The sequence below is a fragment of the Saccopteryx leptura genome, chromosome 2, assembly GCF_036850995.1.
Source record: "Saccopteryx leptura isolate mSacLep1 chromosome 2, mSacLep1_pri_phased_curated, whole genome shotgun sequence".
Classification (NCBI taxonomy): Eukaryota; Metazoa; Chordata; class Mammalia; order Chiroptera; family Emballonuridae; genus Saccopteryx; species Saccopteryx leptura.
In genome coordinates, this window is record NC_089504.1 from 350,601,996 (window position 1) to 350,625,185 (window position 23,190).

At 58.9% G+C, this 23,190-nt stretch overlaps 1 protein-coding gene across 1 annotated transcript; it reads right to left on the reverse strand.

Annotated features, from left to right (window-relative positions):
• Positions 1-3,219: 3,219 nt before the first annotated feature.
• Positions 3,220-19,518, reverse strand: COL1A1 (collagen type I alpha 1 chain). Its single transcript, XM_066364533.1, has 51 exons — positions 19,300-19,518; positions 17,479-17,673; positions 17,255-17,289; positions 17,119-17,154; positions 16,940-17,032; positions 16,075-16,146; positions 15,774-15,818; positions 15,582-15,635; positions 15,345-15,398; positions 14,755-14,808; positions 14,592-14,645; positions 14,201-14,254; positions 14,069-14,113; positions 13,903-13,956; positions 13,744-13,788; positions 13,519-13,572; positions 13,176-13,274; positions 13,048-13,092; positions 12,850-12,948; positions 12,677-12,730; positions 12,406-12,513; positions 12,270-12,323; positions 11,901-11,999; positions 11,657-11,710; positions 11,470-11,568; positions 10,882-10,935; positions 10,679-10,732; positions 10,511-10,564; positions 10,350-10,403; positions 9,851-9,895; positions 9,657-9,755; positions 9,277-9,384; positions 8,765-8,872; positions 8,519-8,572; positions 8,251-8,304; positions 7,908-8,015; positions 7,766-7,819; positions 7,597-7,650; positions 7,294-7,455; positions 7,104-7,211; positions 6,826-6,933; positions 6,666-6,719; positions 6,452-6,559; positions 5,979-6,032; positions 5,758-5,865; positions 5,384-5,437; positions 4,961-5,068; positions 4,586-4,868; positions 4,262-4,452; positions 3,722-3,964; positions 3,220-3,600 (listed from the first exon to the last, which is right to left on the reverse strand). The coding sequence occupies exons 1-51, from the start codon at positions 19,388-19,390 to the stop codon at positions 3,454-3,456; spliced, it is 4,374 nt and encodes a 1,457-aa protein (XP_066220630.1). The 5' UTR covers positions 19,391-19,518; the 3' UTR covers positions 3,220-3,453.
• Between the last annotated feature and the right edge of the window lie 3,672 nt (positions 19,519-23,190).

The window sequence follows — 23,190 nt, forward strand, 5'->3', positions numbered from 1 at the left end:
GTCGGCTCTGCTTGGCCTGGGAGAACGGCCAGGTGGAACCAGGACAGCTTACAAGGACCCCGACGTCTGGTGTGGAGGCCGAGATGGATTCTGTAGCCTGGTGTGGAGGCCGAGATGGATTCTGTAGCCTGGTGTGGAGGCCGAGATGGGTTCTGTAGCCTGGTGTTGAGGCCGAGATGGATTCTGTAGCCTGGTGTTGAGGCCGAGATGGATTCTGTAGCCTGGTGTGGAGGCCGAGATGGGTTCTGTAGACACAGAGGGCTTTGGAAAGTCAGAGGGGCAGACCCGGTCTGGGTTGGGCAGGAGAACGAGAGGCCATGAGACATTTGAGCATGGCCTGGAGAGCCAAAGCAGAGGTAAAGGAAGTCAACCTCAGCAGCGGAAGAGAAATAAAGAGGCCTGAAAGTAGGCAGTGTGGTGCACCTGCGGGGATTTGGATCACCCTTTTTGGCTGGTGTGCTGGCGTGGGCAGGAGAGGGGACAGGGAGAATGGATGAGTGGGTAGCAGCCAGGGAGAGCCTTGGATGCCAGGTTCAGACTGCTTCTGGGTCATCCAGGGGGCAGGTGGGGATGGGGTGAGACAGCCAACGGCCCCAGGAAGCCTGAGGTCTAGGTGGATGGGGGTTCCCTAGGCAGGTGCCAGGCAGGGTCACCCTCTGATCAAGCTGTCACATCACCAGGTAATTTGCACAAGAATAAGCCTTCCTTTACATGCCACAATTTCTTAACCTCTTTAGACTAATTCCCTTTCTATGCTGTCCTGATTGCAGTAGAAGTGCTAATGATGAATTATTCACAGCCATAATGAATAATCATTATGACAATTTAATGACAGCCATGCTATGAGTATTGCAGAGGATGGCCGGTGGGAGGAACGGGGCTTTTCCTGCCTTTGAGGATTAGGCCCTAAGCCCTTGAGTGGGAGGTGGGGACAACTGCCAAGTTCTCTGTCTCCAGGTCTCTGGGCACCTGGTCTGCTCCAGGCTTGTGACTCTGGATCTTCTGTGTCCCCACTGACTGTCCCCGAGGTTGGGGAGCTGATCAGTCACTGTCTCCTTGGAGGGCGCTGGGGTCTCAGGCAGGAAGGGAGGGGCTGGCAGAGGGGAAGATAAAGGGAGGAGAGGGAGAAGCAGGAGGAAGAGGCAAGGACTTTTAAAAGGATACAGAGTAAGCGGGGGTGGGGGTGGGGGCTGGGCAAAATGACCTCTCCAGCCATCCCACACCCAGGGGGTCTCATGTTTTGGGGACTTAGAAGGCTAAGAGGGGCTCAATACATGCTCAGCGGGGTCATAGCCCTGTTGCCTTCCAGACAACATCCTGTAAGTGCCATGACAGCAGCTCCCTAAGGCCCTGGGAAGACTCCCTCCTTCCTTACCCTGGGAGCCCTGGAGAGTGAGCGGGAGGATTCCTCCCTCCAGGTCCCCTCGGGCTGTCAGCCGGGCTCAGAGACCTGCTTTGTGCTGTGCTGCTTGTTGCCCCTTGGGAGGAGCTCAGAGGGGCTAGGAGGGAGGAGGCCAGATGAGCCTCCGTGTGTGCCCAAGGAGAGGCCTTGCGGAGGGTCTCCGGGTACCTCACCAGTCCACCTCCCTCCATGGGCCTCCCAGCGCCCCATGGGCAGTGCCGTCCCATGCCCCCCAACACCGCAGGGTGCCCACAGCACTGGAAAGGGCAGCAGAGTTGATGGCATATGGTGGGAGAGTAGGCATAAGGTTTGGGCAGCCCAGGGACTGAACGAATAAGTGTGTGTGTGTGTGTGTGTGTGTGTGTGTGTGTGTGTGTGTGTGTGTGTGGTGCTGCACACGTGGGTTGCTCGTATCCATTGCAAGGGGGAAGAAGGTTTTGGGGATACATGTAAGGAAGGTGGCAGGGGAAAATGGGCTAAGGCATAGAGAGGCAAGAGGAAAGGAGAGGGGCCGTGGAAGGTGCTAGATGGGGAGGAGGAGGACCAAAGGGGCAAGACAAGGGCGGGGGCCCACCCCCATCCCAAAGCTCCTTCTCCGGTCTCCCCGCCCCCAAAGCGCCCTCTCCGGTCTCCCCGCCCCAACTCCCAAGAAGGAAATTAGGAGGCCACCGCAGATAGGTTTGGGTCATTTCCACATGCTTTATTCCAGCAATCAAATAATTAAAAACATCTCAAATTATTATACACACACACAATAGGTACAGAGTCTCTTGCTTCCTCCCACCCCAGGGGGAAAACTGCTTTGTGCTTTGGGAAATTTGTGCTCCAAAACCCAGGAGAGAGGGCGCAGGACAGACTAAGAGAGCGATGTGAGGATGGGAGGCAGCTGAGGGTGGGGTTCAGGGAGAGAGAGGTCTGGAGAGAGAGGCCCGAGCAGGCGAGGGGTGGGGAGAGAGGCTGAGGGTGAGTGGCACACTCTCCCCTGTGTTAAATAGCACCTTCAGAAAATTCACATGAGTCCCCATCCACAAGGAAAAAAAAAAAAAAGAACCAAAGGATTCAAAAGACTTTGAACAAAAAGGAACATTTGCTGGCCTGGTGGGGGCAGGGCGGCGTCTCGACTTCTATAGCACCAGTGACCCCCTTGCCACGCCACCCCACCCCGCCCCATCACAGAGATGTAGCACCTTTGATATAAAACGGGGAGCCCCGGGCACCGTGCCCCGCCCTGCCCCGCCCCCGCGCAGTTGCCCCGGTGACACATAGAGAGGTAGTCTTTCAGCAACACAGTTACACGAGGAACAGAGCAGTCTCTCCCATCCAGCCCTGTTGCGTGGGGATTGGCACGTGTCCGCTCTGTCGTGCCCCCTCCTGACTTTCCTCCAGGCTTGGCGATGAAGGGCCAGTGGTCCCCCGGCATGCGCTCCTCAAAAACGAAGACGGGTACGTGGCCGTGGCCAGGGGACACCAGACGGTAAGGCTTCTTCGGCAGTCTGAAAAGCCCAGGTCCCCCCAGGGTTTGGGGGGTGCTGGGTGAGGGGAGCGGGCTGGGAGTGGTGGGCCACTAGGATGTTTGGGCATTGCCTTTGGTTGCTGGGCGGACAAGGCATGGTTTCCTGTGTCTTTTGGGGAGTCTTAGATTTGGGGAGCAGTGGAGGGGAGGCCCCAAGAAGGCATGGAGAAAGGAGCAGAAAAGGGCAGCGTTGGGGTATTATAAGCCCGTTGGGCCGAAAAGGACTTATCCCCACATGGGTCTTCAAGCAAGTGGACCAAGCTTCCTTTTTTAAAAAGTTATTTATTTATTCTTTTTTTTTGTTTTTGGTAAGGCTGAATGTGTTTTTTGGTTTTTGGTCATGTTCAGTTGGTCAAAGATAAAAACTAAGTTTGAGAGATGAATGCAAAGGAAAAAAAATTTTTCCAAAGTCCATGTGAAATTGTTTCCCATTTTTTTTTTTGGCTTTTTAGGGGATTCAGTTTGGGTTGTTTGTCTGTTTCCAGGATCAGGGGCAACTGGGTTGGGTGGGAGAGAGCCAGATTGGGGTGGAGGGAGTTTACAGGAAGCAGACGGGGCCAATGTCGATGCCGAATGCCTGGTCTGGGGCGCCAATGTCCAAGGGGGCCACGTCGATGATGGGCAGGCGGGAGGTCTTGGTGGTTTTGTATTCGATCACTGTCTTGCCCCAGGCTCCGGTGTGTCTCTGGGGTGGAGGGGAGATAACGGGAGAGGGGCGTCACCGAGCGGGAATGACAGAGTGTGCGGAGAACTGTGGCCTGCCCGGAAAGCAAAAGCCCAGAGAGGGGCCCCCGCCAGGGACTCACCGTGCAGCCGTCGTGGGTGACAGTGTAGGTGAAGCGGCTGTTGCCCTCGGACCGGAGCTCGATCTCGTTGGAGCCCTGGAGGAGCAGGGACTTCTTGAGGTTGCCTGTCTGCTGGTCCATGTAGGCGATGCTGTTCTTGCAATGGTAGGTGATGTTCTGGGAGGCCTCGGTGGACATGAGGCGCAGGAAGGTCAGCTGGATGGCCACATCGGCGGGGTCGGAGCCCTGGCCGCCGTACTCGAACTGCAAGGGGCAGGGAGGGTGAAGAGTGAGTGCCTATGGAGCCTCCCGTCTTGGCCTCCCTCCCTGGAATCCTTGGAGAGCGTCCCAGGGAACTCCCACGTCCAGCGGTGGCATCACTTGCCCACGAGTACCTTAGGTCTGAGCCAGCATCTCAGGCCCAGGACCCCTGCTGCCCAGCCCGGCTCTGTCTGTCACACCCAGCGTGGGTCCCGAGTACTCGGGACCTTCCCTCGTGCCCCTTCTGAGCCCCCGGCCAGCCCATCCTGTGAGAGTGGCTCCAGGCTTCAGCCCGCCCACCTGGAATCCGTCGGTCATGCTCTCGCCGAACCAGATGTGCTTCTTCTCCTTGGGGTTCTTGCTGATGTACCAGTTCTTCTGGGCCACGCTGGGCTGAGTGGGGAACACGCAGGTCTCACCCGTCTCCATGTTGCAGAAGACCTTGACGGCGTCCAGGTTGCAGCCTTGGTTGGGGTCAATCCAGTATTCTCCTACAATGGGACAGGGCAAGACGGAGTCAGGGGAAGTCCGGGAGACGGTGCACACGTGGGCATCGAAGCCCCTCAGGGCTAAACCCTGTCGTGGCAGGAGGAGGGGGACTGGGACAGGGTGGTGTGTGCTCACCGCTCTTCCAGTCAGAGTGACACATCTTGAGGTCGCGGCAGGTGCGGGCGGGGTTCTTGCGGCTGCCTTCAGGGCTCTTGATGTTCTCGATCTGTTGGCTCAGGCTCTTGAGGGTGGTGTCCACCTCGAGGTCACGGTCACGGACCACGTTGGCATCATCGGCCCGGTAGTAGCGGCCGCCATCGTGAGCCTTCTCTTGAGGTGGCTGGGGCAGGAAGCTGAAGTCGAAACCGCCACTGGGGGGGCCAGGGGGACCAGGAGGGCCGGGAGGGCCGGGGGGACCCTGCACAGAAAGGGAGGAGAGTGAGGCTTCCCCGGGCTTCAGCACTCTCGGGTTCGGAGGGCCACGGGCAGACAGGGTGGGAAGCTACGTACAACAGGACCAGCATCACCAGTGCGACCACGAGGACCAGGGGGGCCGATGGGGCCTGGGAGACCGTTGAGTCCATCTTTGCCAGGAGCACCAGCAGAGCCAGGGGGACCCTGAAGAGGGGAAGACGGTTGAAGAAAGTCTGCCAGAAAGCGCAGGACCACCCATGATGGAGAAGACCCCCCCCCCCCATGGTGAGCATCACTGCTCATTCCCACGGCTGGGCCAGGAAACATTCCGTGGGAGGAGGAAGTGGGAGGGGGTGCCAGGGGCAGGGCACAATTGTCTCCGCTCTTCTTCCCTTCCCCCCAACCCCTGTCCCTGGACCCATCCCCAGAGAGGTGAGGAACACCTATGTCCCAGGTCAAGGACCCTGAGGTAAGCCTGGACTTGGGGCCCGAGAAGAAGAGACAGAAGGTGTGACTTACACGGGGACCAGCAGGACCAGAAGCTCCAGAGGGACCTTGTTCACCAGGAGAGCCCTGAGGACAGATGCAAAGAGAACTCAGGCCCAGTCTGGGCCGAGTGCAGCCAGCAACCTGCTCCCCGGGCCCGGTTACTCAGGCGTCTGTGGGTCGAGGCCCGCCCCACAGTCCCTCTCTGTGCACCCTTGCCCTGCAGAAGCTCCGTGGAAATGCCCTTAAAGCTTCAGCTCCCAGTCCTCAGCAGGGAGGAGTGAAAAGAACTATCCAGTGAGGGAAACTGAGTCAAAGTGTGCTCCTCGCCATCCCCCAGCAAGGCATGGGGAGACGATAAGAGGAAACTCATGGCAGCTGGGGGGGGGGGTGCTAAGCATACTCACGGGAGGACCAGGGGGACCCTGGAGGCCGGAGAAACCACGGTGACCCTTTATGCCTCTGTCGCCCTGTTCGCCTGTCTCACCCTTGTCACCACGGGGGCCTTGGGGTCCCTAGAAGAGTAGAGGAGAAAGTTTTCAGGTGGAAGGTCCATTAGCACTGAGTGGGCGCTGTCCACACTTGGATGAGGGTCCTGAGGACACGAAGGCCAGAGCAGGGCACTTACGGTGGGGCCGCGGGCACCAACAGGGCCGATGGGACCAGCAGGACCAGCAGGACCCTGGGGAGAGCAGAAAGAGCATCAGATGCTGGCCAGGGGGGCCCCGCTGAGGGCTGCCGCAGCCTCCCCTGCAGGGCGAGACCACCCCCTAGCCAGACCCTCCTCTCCTCGCATCCTCTCCCATTGTGTCCGTCCCTCCTAATCGCCAGGTGAAACTTCATACGAACTCAGGCTTCAAGTAAGCTGGGGGATCCCCTGGGGACAACCCCATTCCTTGCGGGGGGCTGCTGTTGGGAGAGGGACCTTGAGGCCGAGCTGTGGCTCAGTGTTTTCAGCGGGGTCAAGGACCCCACCACCTCGTAAGACCTCCCCTCCTCCCGCCACCTGGGTGAGGTCAGGTGTCCATCTGAAGGACGCTAGGCATGCCTGGAGAGGCCCTGGACCGACCAGACGTAGCAAGTGGGAACCCAGTTACTTACAGTCTCACCACGGTCGCCACTCTTGCCAGCAGGGCCGACGGGGCCAGGGGCACCAGGGGCACCAGGAGCACCAGGGGGTCCAGCAGGGCCAGTCTCACCGCGGTCACCCTGGGAGGGGAGAAGAAGGCAGTGCAGGTCAGCCCGAGGTGAAGGGGCCAGGCCGGGGGAGGGGAACAGCAGACGCAGCTGTGGCCCTGGGGGGCAGCCGTCTTACCTTGGGGCCAGGAGTACCATCCCGTCCGGGGGAGCCTTCAGCACCAGGAGCTCCCTGCAGAGAGAGGGAGAGGGGTGAGCACCAGCCGGGGGAGGGAGGCTCGGGTGAAGGCCAAAACGGCCACGCTGAGGGCACGGGCACGGGGCTGGTGACTGCTTACCTCCCGTCCAGACTCGCCAGGGGGTCCAGCCAGTCCAGGGGGGCCCATGGGACCAGGGGGGCCACGTTCACCATTTGCTCCAGAAGGACCTTGTTTGCCAGGTTCGCCCTTAGGTAGAAGAAAGAGTCAGGCCAGAGATGGGGTGGGGGTGGTCCTGAAAGTGCCCCCCCCCCGTCTTCTAGCACATCAGTGTTCATTGGCTCCACCACCCCCATCCTGCATCCTCCAAGTCCGGTGACAGTTCTTCTTGGGGTCCCCCAAAGTGAGAGGGTACTCACAGAGGGGCCAGGGAGACCAGGGAAGCCTCTTTCTCCTCGTTGACCAGGCAGGCCGACCACACCACGTTGTCCAGCAATACCCTGAGGTCCAGGAGTGCCGGGAGCGCCCTGCGGGAGGCAGACAGCAGTGAAGCCCCCTGCGGTGGCCAGCGGCCACGCTCCCCCAGACCCCTCCGGGGCTCGCACTTACAGCAGGTCCGTCAGCACCAGGGGATCCTTTCTCCCCAGCAGGGCCTGGGGGTCCGGGGGGACCAACTTCACCGGGACGTCCAGCAGGGCCAGTCTCACCACGGGGGCCTTTGCCGCCTTCTTTGCCAACAGGGCCGGGAGGACCAGGAGGACCAGCATTTCCCTGAATGAGGAGAAGAGGGGCTGTCAGATTCCAGTGGCTTCTGGAGCATCGCTGAGGCCTCAGTCAGGCTCGCAGCGCTCCTGACAGTCTGCGCCCCCAGCCCCGCCTCCCAGAGCAGCGGTCTCCATTGCAGATACTCACAGAGGGGCCGGGGGGGCCGACTCGGCCAGCAGCGCCAGGGAAACCAGTAGCACCCTGGCAGGAGAGGACAGAGACAGTCAGGAGGAGAACAACCTTTTCACTGGCCACCCCGACGTCCAAACTAGAGCTGGGAGTCTCCGCAGAGACACAAAGGAAATAAGATACTCACAGGGGGACCAGCACTGCCACGAGCACCTTTGGGTCCAGGAGCACCAACGTTACCCTGTAGGAGAGCACAGAGGCATTCAGGCCGGGCCGGCCCTGGGTCCAGGCCTGTTGGCAGCTGGGGGCCCAGAGGGTGAGATGGTTACCATGGGGCCAGGGGGACCAGCGGCTCCAGCAGGGCCGGGGGGACCAGCATCGCCTTTAGCACCAGCATCACCGGGTTCGCCTTTAGCACCAGGCTGGCCATCAGCACCCTGGAGGAAGAGGGAGTGTGGTGAGCAGAGGAGAGGGACATGCCAATGTGACAAGTCAGACTGTCGTGCAGGGCTGGGCTAGGACAGTAACTCCAGGCGGGAAGATGCTTGAATGGGAGACAATCCTCTCCCCATCCTCCTTCCCAACTCAGGTGATGCCTCTACCTCCATCCAGTCACCCAAGGTCCCCCCATCCCAGTTGGTGATGAAAAATGGAGGAAATCTTGTTACTTACAGGGGGGCCAGCAAAGCCAGCAGGGCCGGGGGGACCAGGCTCACCACGGTCTCCCTAGAAGAAAACGAGGCAAACTGGAGAGCTGCCCTGACATGGGGGAGGTGGGTGGGGCGCTGGAGGGACAGGGGAGAGGGAGAAGCCCCGAGGAACATTCTCCAGGGACCAGGGATGAGCGCAAAGGTGGGGGAGAGAGAGGAAGAGGACTGAGGGCCGTGTGGAGGGAGAGAAGGGCCGACAATGGGGTGTTAACCGGGTCTTCTGTACTTACGGGGGCACCACGAGCTCCAGTGGGACCAGCAGGGCCGCTAGGACCGCTCTCACCCTGAGGAGGAGGGACAAGAGGCTCACGGTCAGGGCCCACCCTACACACTCCAGGCAGATGATCTCAGGAGAGCCTCCCCCACCCCCCGCCGTGTTCCCCCACCCTCGGGTTGCCAGCTCCCCCCACAGATCCCTGCCCAGGCTTGCTGAGAAATCTGTGTGAAGAAAGAAGGTGGGGAGGCAGCCACCTCACCTTGTCACCAGGGGCACCAGCAGGGCCAGGAGGACCAATGGGGCCAGTCAGACCTCGGACACCATCTTTGCCAGGAGCACCATCAGCACCTTTGGGACCAACATCGCCCTACAAACATGGGAAAGCCTGAGACTTCCAGTGTGGGGCAAGAAGGCGAGCTATTGTGTCTTGCTGTCGCTGAAGACCCCTCCCCAGCTTTGCCCTGCCCCCATCCAGCCGAAGACTCAAGACTGGACAGAGCAAAAGGTGCCTGAGGAGGTGAAGAGGCCCTGCCTTGTGTAGAAGGAGGAATACAGGATCCCCCATTCAGGAGGAAGCCCCACCTCTCGTTGCCAAGGTAACTCATGAGGAAAGAAGTGCCTGGACCACAGGTAGAGGATTCATCAGCAAAAAGGCCCAAGAGAGAAAGAAGGGAGGACTCAGGAGAGGAAAGACCGCAGGGATGGGACAGAGGCTGAAGGAGTGGACGGAGAATGGGAACCACACGGGGTCGGGGAGGACGCTGAACTCACTCTGTCACCCTTAGGGCCGGGGAGACCAGCTGCACCTCGTTCACCAGGCATTCCCTGAAGGCCAGGGGCACCCTGGCTGCCGGGGGCTCCAGGGGCACCAGCATCACCCTGTGTGACAACAAAGAGGACTGGGGTGAGGCCTGAGATTGCACGTCCAGGCCATAGCCTTGAGCCCCCCCTGAATACCTCCCAGGCTCAGTTCTGAGGCCAAAGGTAGGCACCAGCTAAGAGGAAGAGCTCGCAGCCCAGAACTTCAGGCTGCAAGAGGACCCCACCTCAGCCTGTCCCCTCACCCTGCCCTCACATCTAGATGGGTTTGGTCGCAGCTAGATGTCTCTTGTCGCAGGAAGGGGGGTGCCTGGCCCCTGTGCTGTCTTTACCTTAGCACCATCATTGCCAGGGGCTCCGTTGGATCCGCGGGGACCAGCAGGACCAGGAGGGCCTTGCACACCACGCTCACCAGGGAAACCTCTCTCGCCCTAGGAGGAAAGGAAGGACAGGACACGTGATGGTGGCCCCAGGGACAAGGCCACGCATGGGGCATCTGAATGAAAGTAGCAGAGGCTCTACTTACTCTTGCTCCAGAGGGGCCAGGGGCACCAAGGTCTCCAGGAACACCCTGAGGGAGAGAGAGGGACAGACAGTGAGCAAAGGCCACCTGGGCCCTTGGCACTAGAAAGCACCCCTGCCCTCCTGCCGCGGGGTGGCCTCTGGGTCAGTGGTTAGAGACCAGTGCCTTCGCAGCACTGGAGTAGGATCCTGCCTCTACTCGCTACTCCTCCTTGAGATGTCGAGGATACACACCCCCAACTTTGGGTTGTGGGGAAAGCCAGAATATTCCAGTATCTCTACAAGGCAGTCATTTTTAGACTAGCAGCTGAGGAGCTCCTTCCAGATCCTATCATGCACAAGTGCAGCTCCCTGTTTCCCTCTGTGTAGCTCCCTTCCTGATGGGAAGTCCTTCCTGCTGTCTAACCTTGATCCTTCTAGCTGACGGTGTCTGATTGACAGAGGCTGGCCTTTCTCTCTGTATTCCCTGCATTCCTGCCTTGCTTGCTGCTGCTACCTCTTACCTGTTCACCGGGTTTGCCTGCTTCACCGGGAGGACCAGCAGGACCAGGGAGACCCTGGAGGTGGGAAATGCGGGGGAAGGAAGAGTAGGAGATTAGAATCCAGGAGAGAACAAAGGGGAACTCACCCCTGCCCCCCCCCTCTGACAGTGCTGAGGCCTCACCTGGAATCCGGGGGAGCCAGCAGGGCCTTGTTCACCTCTCTCACCAGCGGGACCCTGCCAGGGGAGAATGCTGTGGTCAAGGGAAGGCCCTGAGGAGTTGGGGCGGGAGTGTTTCCCCTTTCCTGCTCCTCTGTGCCCCGTCCCCAGGCCTTCCCGTCAGACACTTACAGCAGGGCCAGGGGGTCCCTGAGCACCAGCTTCTCCATCTTTGCCAGCAGGACCCTGTGGGGAGACAGCAAAGAAGCACTCAGGGTGGTGAGCTGGCCGAGGGAGAGGGGCAGGTGGGCAGCGCCTGGGGCTGGGGGTTCTGGTGCCCCGTGGTGGGCGGTGCGGCTCCTGCGCCCCCTGCAGGGGGTGTGCGAGAGACTCACCACGGCGCCGGGGGGTCCAGGAACACCTCTCTCTCCAGCTTTACCGGGCTCTCCCTGGGGGAAAGAGTGAAGAGTCAGGGCTGAAGCGGGAAGCCAGGGCCCTGTGGGTCCCTCCTGTTTACTTTGAGTGGAATTTTAAAGGGACTTTCTTATCGAGCAGCTCTGGCCCTGAGGGGCGGCCTCTGCTGACTCTCCTGCTGGCCCCTCCACCTGTGCCCCTACCACCACCCTCTCCCCTCCCTTCTCCCGGCCACAGGCCTGCGGGGACCCTCGTCCCCTTGGATATCCCCATTGGGACCTCAAAGAACCCCCAAGATTTGGGGGTGACTATGATATAAAAGGCCTAGCCCATCTCCATGTGTGTGTGCGTGGGGACACCAACAACACTTATTTCCAGGGACAGAGCAGTGGTTGTGGTCCCAGGAGAGGTCTCTTATTTTATGAATGAGGAGACTGGGTCTAGAGAAGGGCAGTGAGTGGCCTGAAGCCACAGAGCAGGTCAGTGGCAAAGCTGGGCCCAGAAGCCGGGACTGTCGCCTCCCAGGGTGCCTGTCCCTGGCTCTGTGATGCTCCTTGCTGAATACTCACAGCAGCACCTTTAGGTCCAGGGAATCCCATCACACCAGCCTGACCACGGGCACCGGGGGGGCCTGGAGGTCCAGGGCGGCCATCTTGACCAGCGGGACCCTGAGGGTGGAAGTCACAAAAGCAGAGGTGAGAAGAGAGGGTGGGTGGCCAGAGGAGTGGGAAGGGGTCTCGAGAGAGGGATACTTACCGTGGGGCCAGTTTTGCCATCGGGACCAGGGCTGCCAGGGCTTCCGGTCAGACCCTAGGGGGGAGCAGAGAGCGTGAGAGGGCTCAGGAGAAGGGTGGTGGAGGGGAGGGGAGGGGAGGAGACCCGTGGAGGCTGAGGTTCTGCAGAAGGCAGAACCTTGGTCCTGCTCCAGGGGGCCTTATCCAGACCCAACACAGGACAGGCAGGGTCCGGGGCCAAGCTGGGCTGAGGGCTGGGGTCTCACCTTAGCACCAGGCAGACCAGCTTCACCAGGGCGACCAGCTTCACCAGGAGAACCTTTGGGGCCAGCAGGGCCAGGAGAACCACGTTCACCGGCGGGACCCTGGTAGGGGAGGCATCACAGAAACAGTTGGGGCCTCAAGTCCAGGCCTCTTTACCGGGGGCTAGCATCTTCTTCCTCCCAGGAAGGTGGGGGCTTCGAGGGGCATCGTTGGAGGAGGGGAGGCCAAGGAGAGGCCAAGTGTGAAGACAGGCCATGGCCGCAGCATGAAGCACCGGGCAGTGGGGTGGAAGGGGGCTGACTACATCTGGAAGAGGAAGGCAGAGGGCCGGGGAGCAGCAGCGTCCGCCCCCAGCCAGGAAGACAGCCTACCTTGGGGCCAGCAATGCCATCAGCACCAGGGAATCCGCGGCTACCAGGTCCACCCTGCAGGAGGAGAGGGGGTCAGTGAGCTCAGACATGGGGCGCCGGGCGGGTGGGCACCAAGGACAGAGAAGGGGACACTTACCCGCTCGCCAGGGGGTCCGGGCAGGCCGGCAGGTCCAGGCTCACCTCGAGCGCCTCGCTTTCCTTCCTCCCCGGCAGGGCCAGGGGGTCCTTGAATACCAGTGGGGCCCTGGAGACGGCAGACAGGAGGGGACAGCCTGTCGTGAGGGCGTCCTGGGGCCAGCTCCCCAGCTAGCTTGAGGCTGGGCCTCCAGCACCAGGGGCTCCCATTCCTCCCGGGACCTTCCTCAAGGGGCTCCCACGCAGACGGGCTGAGCGGCAAGGGGACTTACGGGTTCTCCCTTGGCACCAGTGTCTCCTTTGTTGCCGGGAGCACCAGGTTCACCCTGCCGAGGAGGAGAAGAGAATGAGCAGAGTTGGGGGTGCTCAGTGGGCCTCGATCCCCAGACAAGGGCCACACTGAAGCCAGCAAAGAATGGGGCAGAAATAAGAGACTCGTACTTACGCTGTTACCCTTGGGACCAGGGGCTCCACTGGGGCCCTGGGGTCCAGAGGGGCCTCGGGCACCAGGGAAGCCAGGAGCACCAGCAATACCAGGAGCACCCTGTAGGGGGACAGAAAAAGTTGAGCCTATGGGTGACAGGCACAGGGCAAGGGGGGAAGTGACCACCAGGGGCATCTCTGAAACCTGCAGGACACTTACATTGGCACCTTTAGCACCAGGTTGTCCATCAGCACCAGGGTTTCCCTGTGACAGAGAAAAAGGTGGGTGAGTGACAGGCAGGGACTCTGAGTTGGGCAGGGCACAGGGGCACTGGAGGCAACACTTACAGCAGGGCCAGCAGCACCAGCGGGGCCAGGGGGGCCGGGTTCACCACGCACACCCTGGGGACCTTCAGAACCTCGGGCTCCTTGGGGACCAGCTTCACCCTGGATCGGGAGAAAGGACCTGTCAGAGGCCACCCTGGGAGCCCAACCTCACCTTTAGGAGGTGGGGGTTGAAGAGTAGGAACAGAAAATCAAGAATCAGGACTCCACAATCAGAGAAAGGGACCCCATGACAAAGATGTTGGGGAATGAATTTCTCTCTTGCCATTCTTGGTCCCTCTGGTTTGGGAGCAAGGAGACATCTCGGCCAGTGGGAGCTATGCTAGGAGGAGGGCAGGGGTCTCACCTTAGCACCAACAGCACCGGGGAAGCCAGGAGGACCAGCGGGACCAGTGGGACCCTGTGAAGGAAAGGGAGATGTTAGCAAGAAAGAAGAGGGCAGCTGTAAGTCACATCCTGGGACAGAAGTGGTCTTGGGATTCAGACCAACATGAGCCATCCCCAGTGTTATCCCCAGGCTGACTGAGGGCCCTGCCCCCCCGGGGCACTGAAGTCAAGGGTTCATACTTACAGGGGGTCCAGCAGCACCAGTAGCACCATCATTCCCACGAGCACCCTGCATGAGAAAAGGCAAGCCCAGTTACACCCCCTGAGCACTGGCCCGTCCTTCTAGCTCCCGGGGAACTCCTTCCAGAGCCCAGGGACCCCCCAAGGGCCCAAGGATACTTACAGCAGGGCCAGAGGGTCCAGGACGACCTCTCTCACCGGGCAGACCACGGGGGCCCTGACAACAGAACCAAGAAAACCAGTGAGACGGGAGGCACGCTCCTCCCCAAGCCCCCATCTTGCCCCTGCACACTACTCCCTCACTTCCTCCTGGAACCGGACACACTCACCATCTGACCAGGAGCTCCGTTTTCACCAGGGCTACCGGGCTCACCCTATCGAGTAGAGAACAGAATTAGGAATCCACTCGTGGTGGGACCGGGTGGGAAGTGGGGGACTGTGACACAGAGACAGCCTCTTACCTTGGGACCAGCAGGACCAGCGTCTCCCTTGGCACCATCCAAACCACTGAAGCCCTAAGACAGAAAGAAGGGCCGAGGTAAGACTCTGTGTGTGTGGGGGGACCACCCTGACACCCACCCAGTCCTGAGAAGGAGCCCCAGGACGTCTCCACTGCCATTCCCCCGTCTCGGAGCTAGACTAACACCCCAACCAGCCCTGGGTCCCACCCAGGGCCCTTCTCGAGATTTCTCTCCTAATGGCGGGAAGTTATTTTGGATATCTACTCTGTCCCCTGGGACTTCTGTAGCTGCCACCCACCAGGACATATACCAGGGTCCTTTGGGGAAGGACCCTTGGGTGGAATGGTGGGATGCTAGGACTTTGGGAGCTTCAATGACTCAGGGAACTCACTCTGTGTCCCTTCATTCCAGGGAGACCAGCTGTTCCGGGCAATCCCCGAGCACCCTAGAGAGAAAAGAAAGGCAGGGCCATTAGAAGATGTCACTCTGGACACAGCTCTCACGTGAGGCCGCGATACAGCCAAGCCAGGGGCCAGCCACACTGCCTTGCTCACCTGAGGCCCAGGAGGCCCCCGCTCACCAGGACGACCGGGCTTTCCAGCTTCACCCTGGGAGGGAGAGAAAAGGTCGTCACGCTCACGCCCCTGGGCTGGGAAAGTAGAGGGTCTGAACCTTCGTGGGACTGGGGAAGGTCAGACTTAGGGGCGCAGAATCTTCTCTTTGAACTTAGAGCACAATTTAAATCTATCATGAAACCCTTGTTTGGTGAATTTTAATTCCCTCCCAAAGAATTTCTGTTTATTTCTGTCCCCAACATTTTAATCTCACCATATGGAGAGCAAATCTGAGGTGCCCAAAGCAATTAAACTTAGGAAATCACTCTCCCTCAGGGGTGGGGGTGGGGATTGCTGTAAGGTGGCTAGAGTGTGGGGAGGTGTAGTCACCCTGTTGGAGAGAGTGAGGAAACATCCTACAAAGGGTGCAGATTGTTTAAGGGCAGCCCTGTGCATCGGGGAGAACTTTCCTTCTTTTCTCTGGGTATTACCCTCAGAGGTGGCGGGGCAGGACACTGGGTGAAGATTACAGGGCCCTAGCTTGCGGAGACAGTAAGGGTCAGATGTTATCTTCCATGGGGGCTACTTACATCATCTCCGTTCTTGCCAGGGGGGCCAGGGGGGCCACGGGGACCCATGGGACCCTAGAGGAGAAAGGAGGAGAGGAAGTTAGAATTGCCAGGGTAAGGAAAGAAGGGGAAGGCTGACATTGAAAGGAGGAGGTAAGGAAGACTCCAGATGGGGGTGGAGAGTCCATGCATTTGTGTATTTGTGTATTGTGAGGGAGTGTGTATATATATAGAGAGTACAATTTGGGGGGTACTTACAGAAGCTCCAGGCTCACCAGGCTCACCAGGGGGGCCTTGGAAACCTTGGGGACCCTAGAAGACAAGGACAGAGAAAGAGGAGTTAGAAAGGGAAGTCCCAGCCAACCCTCTCCCACCTCACCAGGAGATCCCAACCCTCCCTCCAAAAGACCAAATCCCAAGGTGATGTATGAAGATATCCTGGATACTCACAGGTGAGCCGGGGGGGCCAGGGAGACCACGAGGACCAGAAGGACCCTACAGAAGGAAAAGAAAGGGAGGCCATAATGACACCTCTGTGGGAAAGTGCAACATGGGTGTAGCCTTGCTGTTTCCCATTGATTTCAGTTGGGACCACCCAGTTGTCTCGCATCCTCTCTGGACTCTGAGGTCCTGATGGTCATCTTGACCTCCTAGGTTATCTCTGTCACCCCCATATGCCATCGCTGGCCCATCTTGTCCAAATCCCCAATGGGCTCCTCCTCCTTTATCTCTACTCCTCCCGGTGGCTCACCATGGGGCCAGGCACGGAAACTCCTCCAGTTGATTTCTCATCATAGCCATAAGACATTTGGGGAGCAAAGTTCTAGGAAAAAACAAGAGAGAATGCATGAGAAATTAGGGCCAGAACAATGAGTTGAAAGGCAGAAGCCATCACCAATAATGGGACAACTGGACATCATGTGCCTCCTGATGGGCTGTGCGAAGCAGGACAAACAGCATCACATGTGACACAGTCATGCCAAAAATGCATCCCCGGAAGCTATTCATGAAGACACAACCGACAAACCCGAACGGAGGGGCCGTTTACAAAACAACTGGCCTCTTCAAAAAACTGCAGTGTTAAAAAAGACAAAGCAAGTCTGAGGAATGTTCCAGATGAGAGGAAACTAAAGAGACATGCAATTCACGATCCTGGATTAGATCCGGGATCGGGGGCGGGGGGGGGGGGGGAATGCCATAAAGAGCATTATAGGACACTGGCAAAGTTTGAATATGGACTGTATATTAGATATAGTGTATCAGTGATAAATTTCCAAAATGTAATCATTGTGCAATAGTCATGTACAAGAATGTTCTTTTTTCTCAAGAAATACCCACTAAAGAGTTTAAGAACAAAGAGACATGATACCAACTTATCTCAAACAAATGATTCAGTAAGAAAAATAACCATAATTCTATGTACGCAGAGACAGAGATTGATAAAGCAAACGTGACAAACTGTGAAGAGTATATGAGAGTTCTTCGCACTATTCTGGCAACTTTTCTCTAAGTTTGAAATTATTTCTAAATATAAAGAATGCCATCTGCCAACCACCCCCCCCCCAAAACAAAAAAAAAACGGGATAGGAGGAAAGAGAGGAGCACTCTCTACTTACTCCTCCGAGGCCAGGGGGTCCGGGAGGTCCGGGGGGTCCGGGAAGGCCGGGCTGTCCAGGGATGCCATCTCGGCCAGGGGGGCCTGCGGGTCCCTGGAGCAGGAGAGGACAAGCAGCGTGAGCACCTGCCAGGGCCACGCCCACCTTCAGCCCTCAAGAGCAGAATGCAAAACGCTTACCCTTGGGCCTCGGGGGCCGGTGTCTCCTTTGGGTCCCTTTGGGGTTAGAGGAAAAGAAACAAAAGAAGCCGGGTTAGAGAAGGGCGGGCCGTGAGGAGTCATGGGAGAAGTGGCAAAAGTCAGAGCAGAGAATTACCTCGACTCCTGGGGTTTCTAGGTCCGTAGGCGACACTAGAAGGAGAAGAAACAAGGGTGAGATGAAGGTTTGCTTCAGTGCCCCAGCGGTCGAGGCCTCCCAGGCTCCGAGGGAGCGGCCTCGTCCCGTCCTGTCCTATTCTGTCCTCCCCAGCCCCAGCCCCAGCCCCAGCCCCAGCTCCAGCTCCAGCCCCAGGCCCAAGCCCAGGCCCAAAGGAGCCGTACCCTCGCCGTCGGGGCAGACTGGGCAGCACTCGCCCGGGGGAGCTACGGCGCCGGGGCAGTTCTTGGTGTCCTCGCAGATCACGTCGTCGCACAACACGTTGCCATTGTCGCAGACACAGATCTGACAGACCTCGGGTTTCCATACTTCTCGGTCATGGTACCTGATGCCGTTCTGTACGCAGGTGACTGGTGGGACTGGGGTACGAGGGGGAAAGCGAGGCTGTCAGGGGCGCCCGAGACCCCCATCTCAGGGCTCAGGGACCCCAACCCTGCCCGCTCGTCCCTTCTGTCTTAGAGACATACTTAGAGTTTCCACTTCCCGCCTCCTCCTCCTCCCCCACCTCCTTTCCCCAAATCCTTAAAAGCTCATAAGCTCATCTGCTCCTCATCAGCGCCAGTGACAGCGCCGAGGCGCCTGGCCAGAGCGGCTATAACTCTTTCCAGTTCTCAGGAATTTAAACAAAGCTTTAGGCGGGGGTTGCTTCCAATTCCAACCTCAGCCCGTTGGTGCTGAGGCCAAGTGAAATAAAAAGCCTTTGGGTTGTGTGTGTGTGTGTGTGTGGGGGGGGGTTGAGTGTGTGTGTGTGGGGGGGTTGAGTGTGTGTGTGTGTGGGGTTGAGTGTGTGTGTGTGTGGGGGGGGGTTTGAGTGTGTGTGTGGGGGGGAGGGTTGAGTGTGTCTGTGTGTGTGGGGGGGGTGAGAACAGGAGGGGCCCCATCAAGAGGGCAGGCTTGTGGGGAGTGGTCTGGGTGGCGACAGGAGGAGGGGATGGGAGGAGAGATGAGAGGTCCAGCCCCCATTCCGCCCCATTCCCTGGCAGGTGGGATGGCGTGGGCGGGGTTATGGGGGTGGGGAGGGGCGGATTGGCGTCGGGTCCTGCCGGGAGACTTGAAATGTACCCCCAAAGTTGTATACGCCCTAACCTCCACCGCCCAGACATCTCAAAACCTTCTCTCTGGGACAACCCCCATTTTCCAAAGCCAACCAGTGGCTCTGAGTCATTCCTTAGCCAAAGAACCAAAAAGTCCGCAAATAGTAACGAAGTTAATCAGGCCCACCGCGCGGGCGTCTGCCTAGATGGCCACTAGGTGGCGGGCAACACTAAGCAATTCCTCTGGATTGGACACTTCTTTTAGAGACAGGGGCCATTCTACCTCCACTTTTATTTTCTAAATCAGGAGGTGGGGGTCCACACTCCGCAATAACCCCAGGCTCCCCGCTCCAGCCCCTGAGCAGTGCAGTGCTGGACTGGGAGGCGCGGTTCTCAATATTGATCAGCAGAGGGCGCAAGAGCCCCACCCTGCCCGGTCAGCTCCAAAGTTTCTCATCCTCCAACCCGCCTACTCTCTGCGCCCCCTCCCCCCTCAGCCCAGCACCCCCGCGGTCCCAGCAACACTGTCTAGCCTGAAGAGAAGGCAAACAATCTTTCCTTATGAATCATCCCACAGTCTTCCTGATCGCTTTTACATCTTGGACTCAAACTCCTAAGTCGGCGCCCCCAGCCCATCTTCGACGGACTTTCCCCCGCCCCGCGCTCAGACCCCCTTTCCCCTCGGTTGTATTCCACCGTGCGCGCTGCGGACTCCCTCCGGTGCTAACTCACGCCAAGCTTCCTCCTCCACTCCCGCTGCCGGGGGCGATCACCTCCACCCGCCACCCAGGGCGCACTCCCTTCTCACCCAGGGCGCCAAGGAAGCGCCCTCATCATTTCCCTTCCAGCCCCGAGTCTCCGGAGCATCCCGAGTCTCTGCCGAAGTGGCGGACACCCGGGCGCAGGGTGCGACAGCAAGTAGCCCTGGACTCCGCAAAGTTTGGGACTTACTGTCTTCTTCTTGGCCCTCCTCTTGGCCGTGCGTCAGGAGGGCGGTGGCCGCTAAGAGGAGCAGGAGCCGGAGGTCCACAAAGCTGAACATGTCTAGACCCTAGACATGTAGACTCTTTGCGGCTGGGGTGGGGGTTAGCGTCCGCTCATGCGTGGCCTCACAGTCCGCGTGCCTCCTGCTCCGACCCCGAGGAGAAACTCCCGTCTGCTCCGACCAGCGGCCCGGGCCCCTTTTATACCATCCCGACGGCGAGTGGGGAGGAACCCGGCCCCTAGGAGAGGGGGAGCCGGCCGCCCGCCCCCCAGCCAATCAGAGCGGCCTGGCCCGGCCCCCAATTTGGGAGTTGGAACAGAGAGGAGGGAAGGGAAGGGAGTCCACCGCACATCTCCCCCCTTCGCTGCTCTGCCTCCCCAGCCCCCCAGCCCGGCCTGGGCCAGAGATGTTGCTGCTGGGGTGCGGCTGGGTCCTCAACAGAGTGTGGACTAAAGAATGGGCGCGCGCCCCTTCCTTTATCTTACAGGGACTCCCAATCTGGAGGAACTGGAATTGGAGAGCTCCACAGGTGGAAGGATTGGGGGTGTTCGGGAGAGGGTCCTTCTGACCATGCCTCATTCACCCTCCTGACGGCCTTGGCAAGAGCTAAGGGGTGGGTATGAGGAAGCCAGCTGGGGACCCCTCTAAAACAGGAGAACCAGAGAATTCAAAGGATGTACCTGTTTAGGGGGTGTCTTCTGGTGGCGCTGGGGTATGGAGCTTAGGAATATTTGCAAACAAGTTAGAGGTGACTTTATAGACATTAGGAATCAGATACTTGGCAGGAGGGATTTTTTTGAGCATGTCAGTTCTTCTACCATGCCTGCCGCTCCATGACTAAATGCGCTCTCCCCAACCCCAGGCTTTAGGAGAGGTGAGGTGAGGAGCGGAGCTGAGGCACTGGCTGAGAAACTGGACCTCATGGTCTCTCCTGAAGGAAGCTTTGGTGCTGAATGATGCGGGGAGTTGTAAGGACCCTTCCACCCCTGGGGGAGTGGGTTTACATGGGAAAGGCTGTGACAGCTGGTGACTTAGAAGAGGGCCTTGGGTGAGGGTCTGTGGTGGCTGTGGCCAAGGCCCAGCACAGTCAAACTGGAGAGAAGTCAGGTGGAAGGCACAGCACCAGAGAGAGGGTGCTTCTGGGAGCTGCACAAAGTCTTGTCTCTGGGTGGACTGGACTCAAGACTGGGGGCATCTGGGAGAATTTGGGTGTCTGGAGGAGGATTGCATTTGGGGGTTTGGGATGCAATGCAGGAGAGGGTAACACTATTTTAGAGGCTGTTTCCCCCTGCCCAACCTCCTTCCCCAAAACCTAGGGTATTGCTCTCTGCCTCTGGAACCGAGAGAGGGTCATCTGTACCCTGCTAGCATGTGGGGACCCCAAGAGCAACACGCTCTATTTGGGGAAGATGCTTCTGGAAGACAGTGTTCTTTCTTCCCCATGCCCCAACCTCCCAACAGTGTTCTGTCCCAAACCCAGTCTCTCCAGGTCCTGGTCCTGCCAAATGCTGTGGGCTCAAGAGAAGGCAATGGGGGTCCCTCTGCAGTGTCTGTCAACTCCAGTCATTTTCGCACTGCTCCCCGCCCCCCATCACTCCAGAGCTGCAAACGTGGAAGCGGGGAGTCCCTCCTCCCCGAACCATCCAAGATTCCATTGCTCCCCCCTCCCGCCCCTCTCCACGCCCTCCCCCAGCTGGTTTTGTGCAACGAAGGCAAAGGGAAAAAAAGACCGAGGGAAGAGAAGGGGAGGGAGCCACGTCGGCCGTGGGCAGCTAGGATGAGCAGTGCGGGTGGGGCTATGGAGGGCTGCAGGGGCTATAATTAAAGGGAAAATATAGAGTTTCCAGAGAGGCAGGCTGGAGACAGCAGCGGAGGGCTGGGCGTTCATCAATTATCCCCACCATGTGGCAGCGACTTGTGGCCCAGGATCTGCCCCCGCCTAGTGCCAGCGACGGCAGGGCAGGACCAGGGGACTGAGGTGCTGAGATGGCAGTTCTTTCGACCTCCAGTATAGGTTGTTGACAAGGGGTGCCCCTCAACAGAGGATGAGGGTCTAGTTCTTCAGAGTGGTCAACCCCTCGGACTGGTTGTCTGGGAAGGGGAGTCACAGGCTCGGGGTGACAGCTGATGTTTACCTGGCCACCTCCTTCCTTGATGAGTTTTTACAGCCAGAACTCCTGCCTAGAGCCCCCTCCCATGTGCTTTCTGTTTAGAAAGCAGTCCCACTCCCTACATTCTCCTAACTCCCCTTAAGAAGAGATTAAGCCTCAGAGACATGGATTGAAGTTGCTCTATCAGGGGCCTGGGGTTCTGAAGGGTGTTCAGGGACCCCTTGGGGTTGGGGTGGGTTTTGTGAGAGTAGTCTGTGAACGCCGCTGGCCCCATGTCCAGTTTCAGACTTCTATCCCAGGGGCTTCAAGCAGAGGGTTGCTAAGCACCCTTTACACGTGGCACAGAGCTGAGGCTCAGGGCCTCCTCGGCCACTTTTTGACTTGAAACGCTTGGCGGGTGCCCAGCCCAAAGATGTGTCTTTAATTTCTGCAGCATGACAGTGAGAGGAAGAATGTTCCTGGGGTCTCCTCCCAGCCTGGCTGGGCCTCCTTGGCCAGGACTGAGGGCTTGAGACTTGGGGGGAGGGAAGGGGGAGGGAGCTGGGGCTGGAGAGGGGAGGAGACGCCACCTCATCTTTAGGAAACTCTGAAGCTCTGGCTTCTTGTGGAATGTAAGACTTTGTCCGGCATTTGGAGTGGGGGGAGCAAAAGCCAAAGTCTCCTTCCCCCCACCTCCAAGAAATGGTAAAGTCATCAGCACTTGGGGAAAAAAATTCCTCAAGAAGAAAAACAGAAAGAGGAAAATGCTGAGCTCTGAGTTCACTCTCTCCAAATTTCCCCAAGTGCCCTCCTTCTGCGAGGGGGGGCAGGCCTGTGCTCCCGGCTCCCCTTCCCTCTGCAGCCCCTGCAGCCCTCAGCCTGGACTCTGTGTTGTGGGACAAGGGAGACGAGGCAGCCCAGGTGTTGGCGCACCTGGTGAACAGGTGGGTCAGCCCTTCCAGGCTGCTCTGGCTCCCAAGGTTCTGTTACCCTCCCTCCCCGATTGGACTCTACAGAATGCAGAATGCTGCACTCCCCCAGCCCTGGCCCCAGGCCCATTGTCCGTGAAGGGTTCCTGGGAGCGGGAAGGGTTGTGGAGAGAGAAAGGGGGCGTCTAAGAGTGAGACCACAGTTCAGTCCTTGGTCTTCATGTGGCCTCGTCATGGAGCTCTGCACCTTTTCTGTTGAGAGACCCCAGGGGCAGTCTGGGGACAGGCTCAGGGGTGTGGGCTCCCCTCCTTTCCCCTTTCCTCAGCGTTGGCCATCCCACCCTCTGGTCCGCAGTAGCTCCGTTCCTTAGCTTCCAGGCACAGCTCGGCTCTCCCAGGCCTCAGCTCAACCCAAGCCCTGTGGCTCCCTGAGATTTCCCTCTGACTTTCATCCTTGCCACGTTTGGACGGAAGGCGATGAATCAAGTTTGTCTGTACTGAGTGTTTGGTGTCTATGAGGCACTCAGACAGAAATGAGGAGGAAACCCTTGGGTGTCCGGGTCTGGAGTTCAGAGGAGACAAATGCGGGACCTCCGATATGGAGGGGGAGAGACAAAGGGCTAGGACAGAGCCCGGAGGAGAGGCACGTGGGTCACACAGGCAGAGGGAAGACTGTTCTAGAAGGAGGGACAGTTCCCTGCTGCAGAGAGAATTTGTGTGATAAGGAGCATTTACCAACATGGCAGCCACATGTGAGCTGTGCTGGAAGAGTGATGGGCCAGGAGGCCAGACCCCAGTGGGCTGAGGAGTGAGTGAGGCCCAGGGGTGAGTGGGGGTG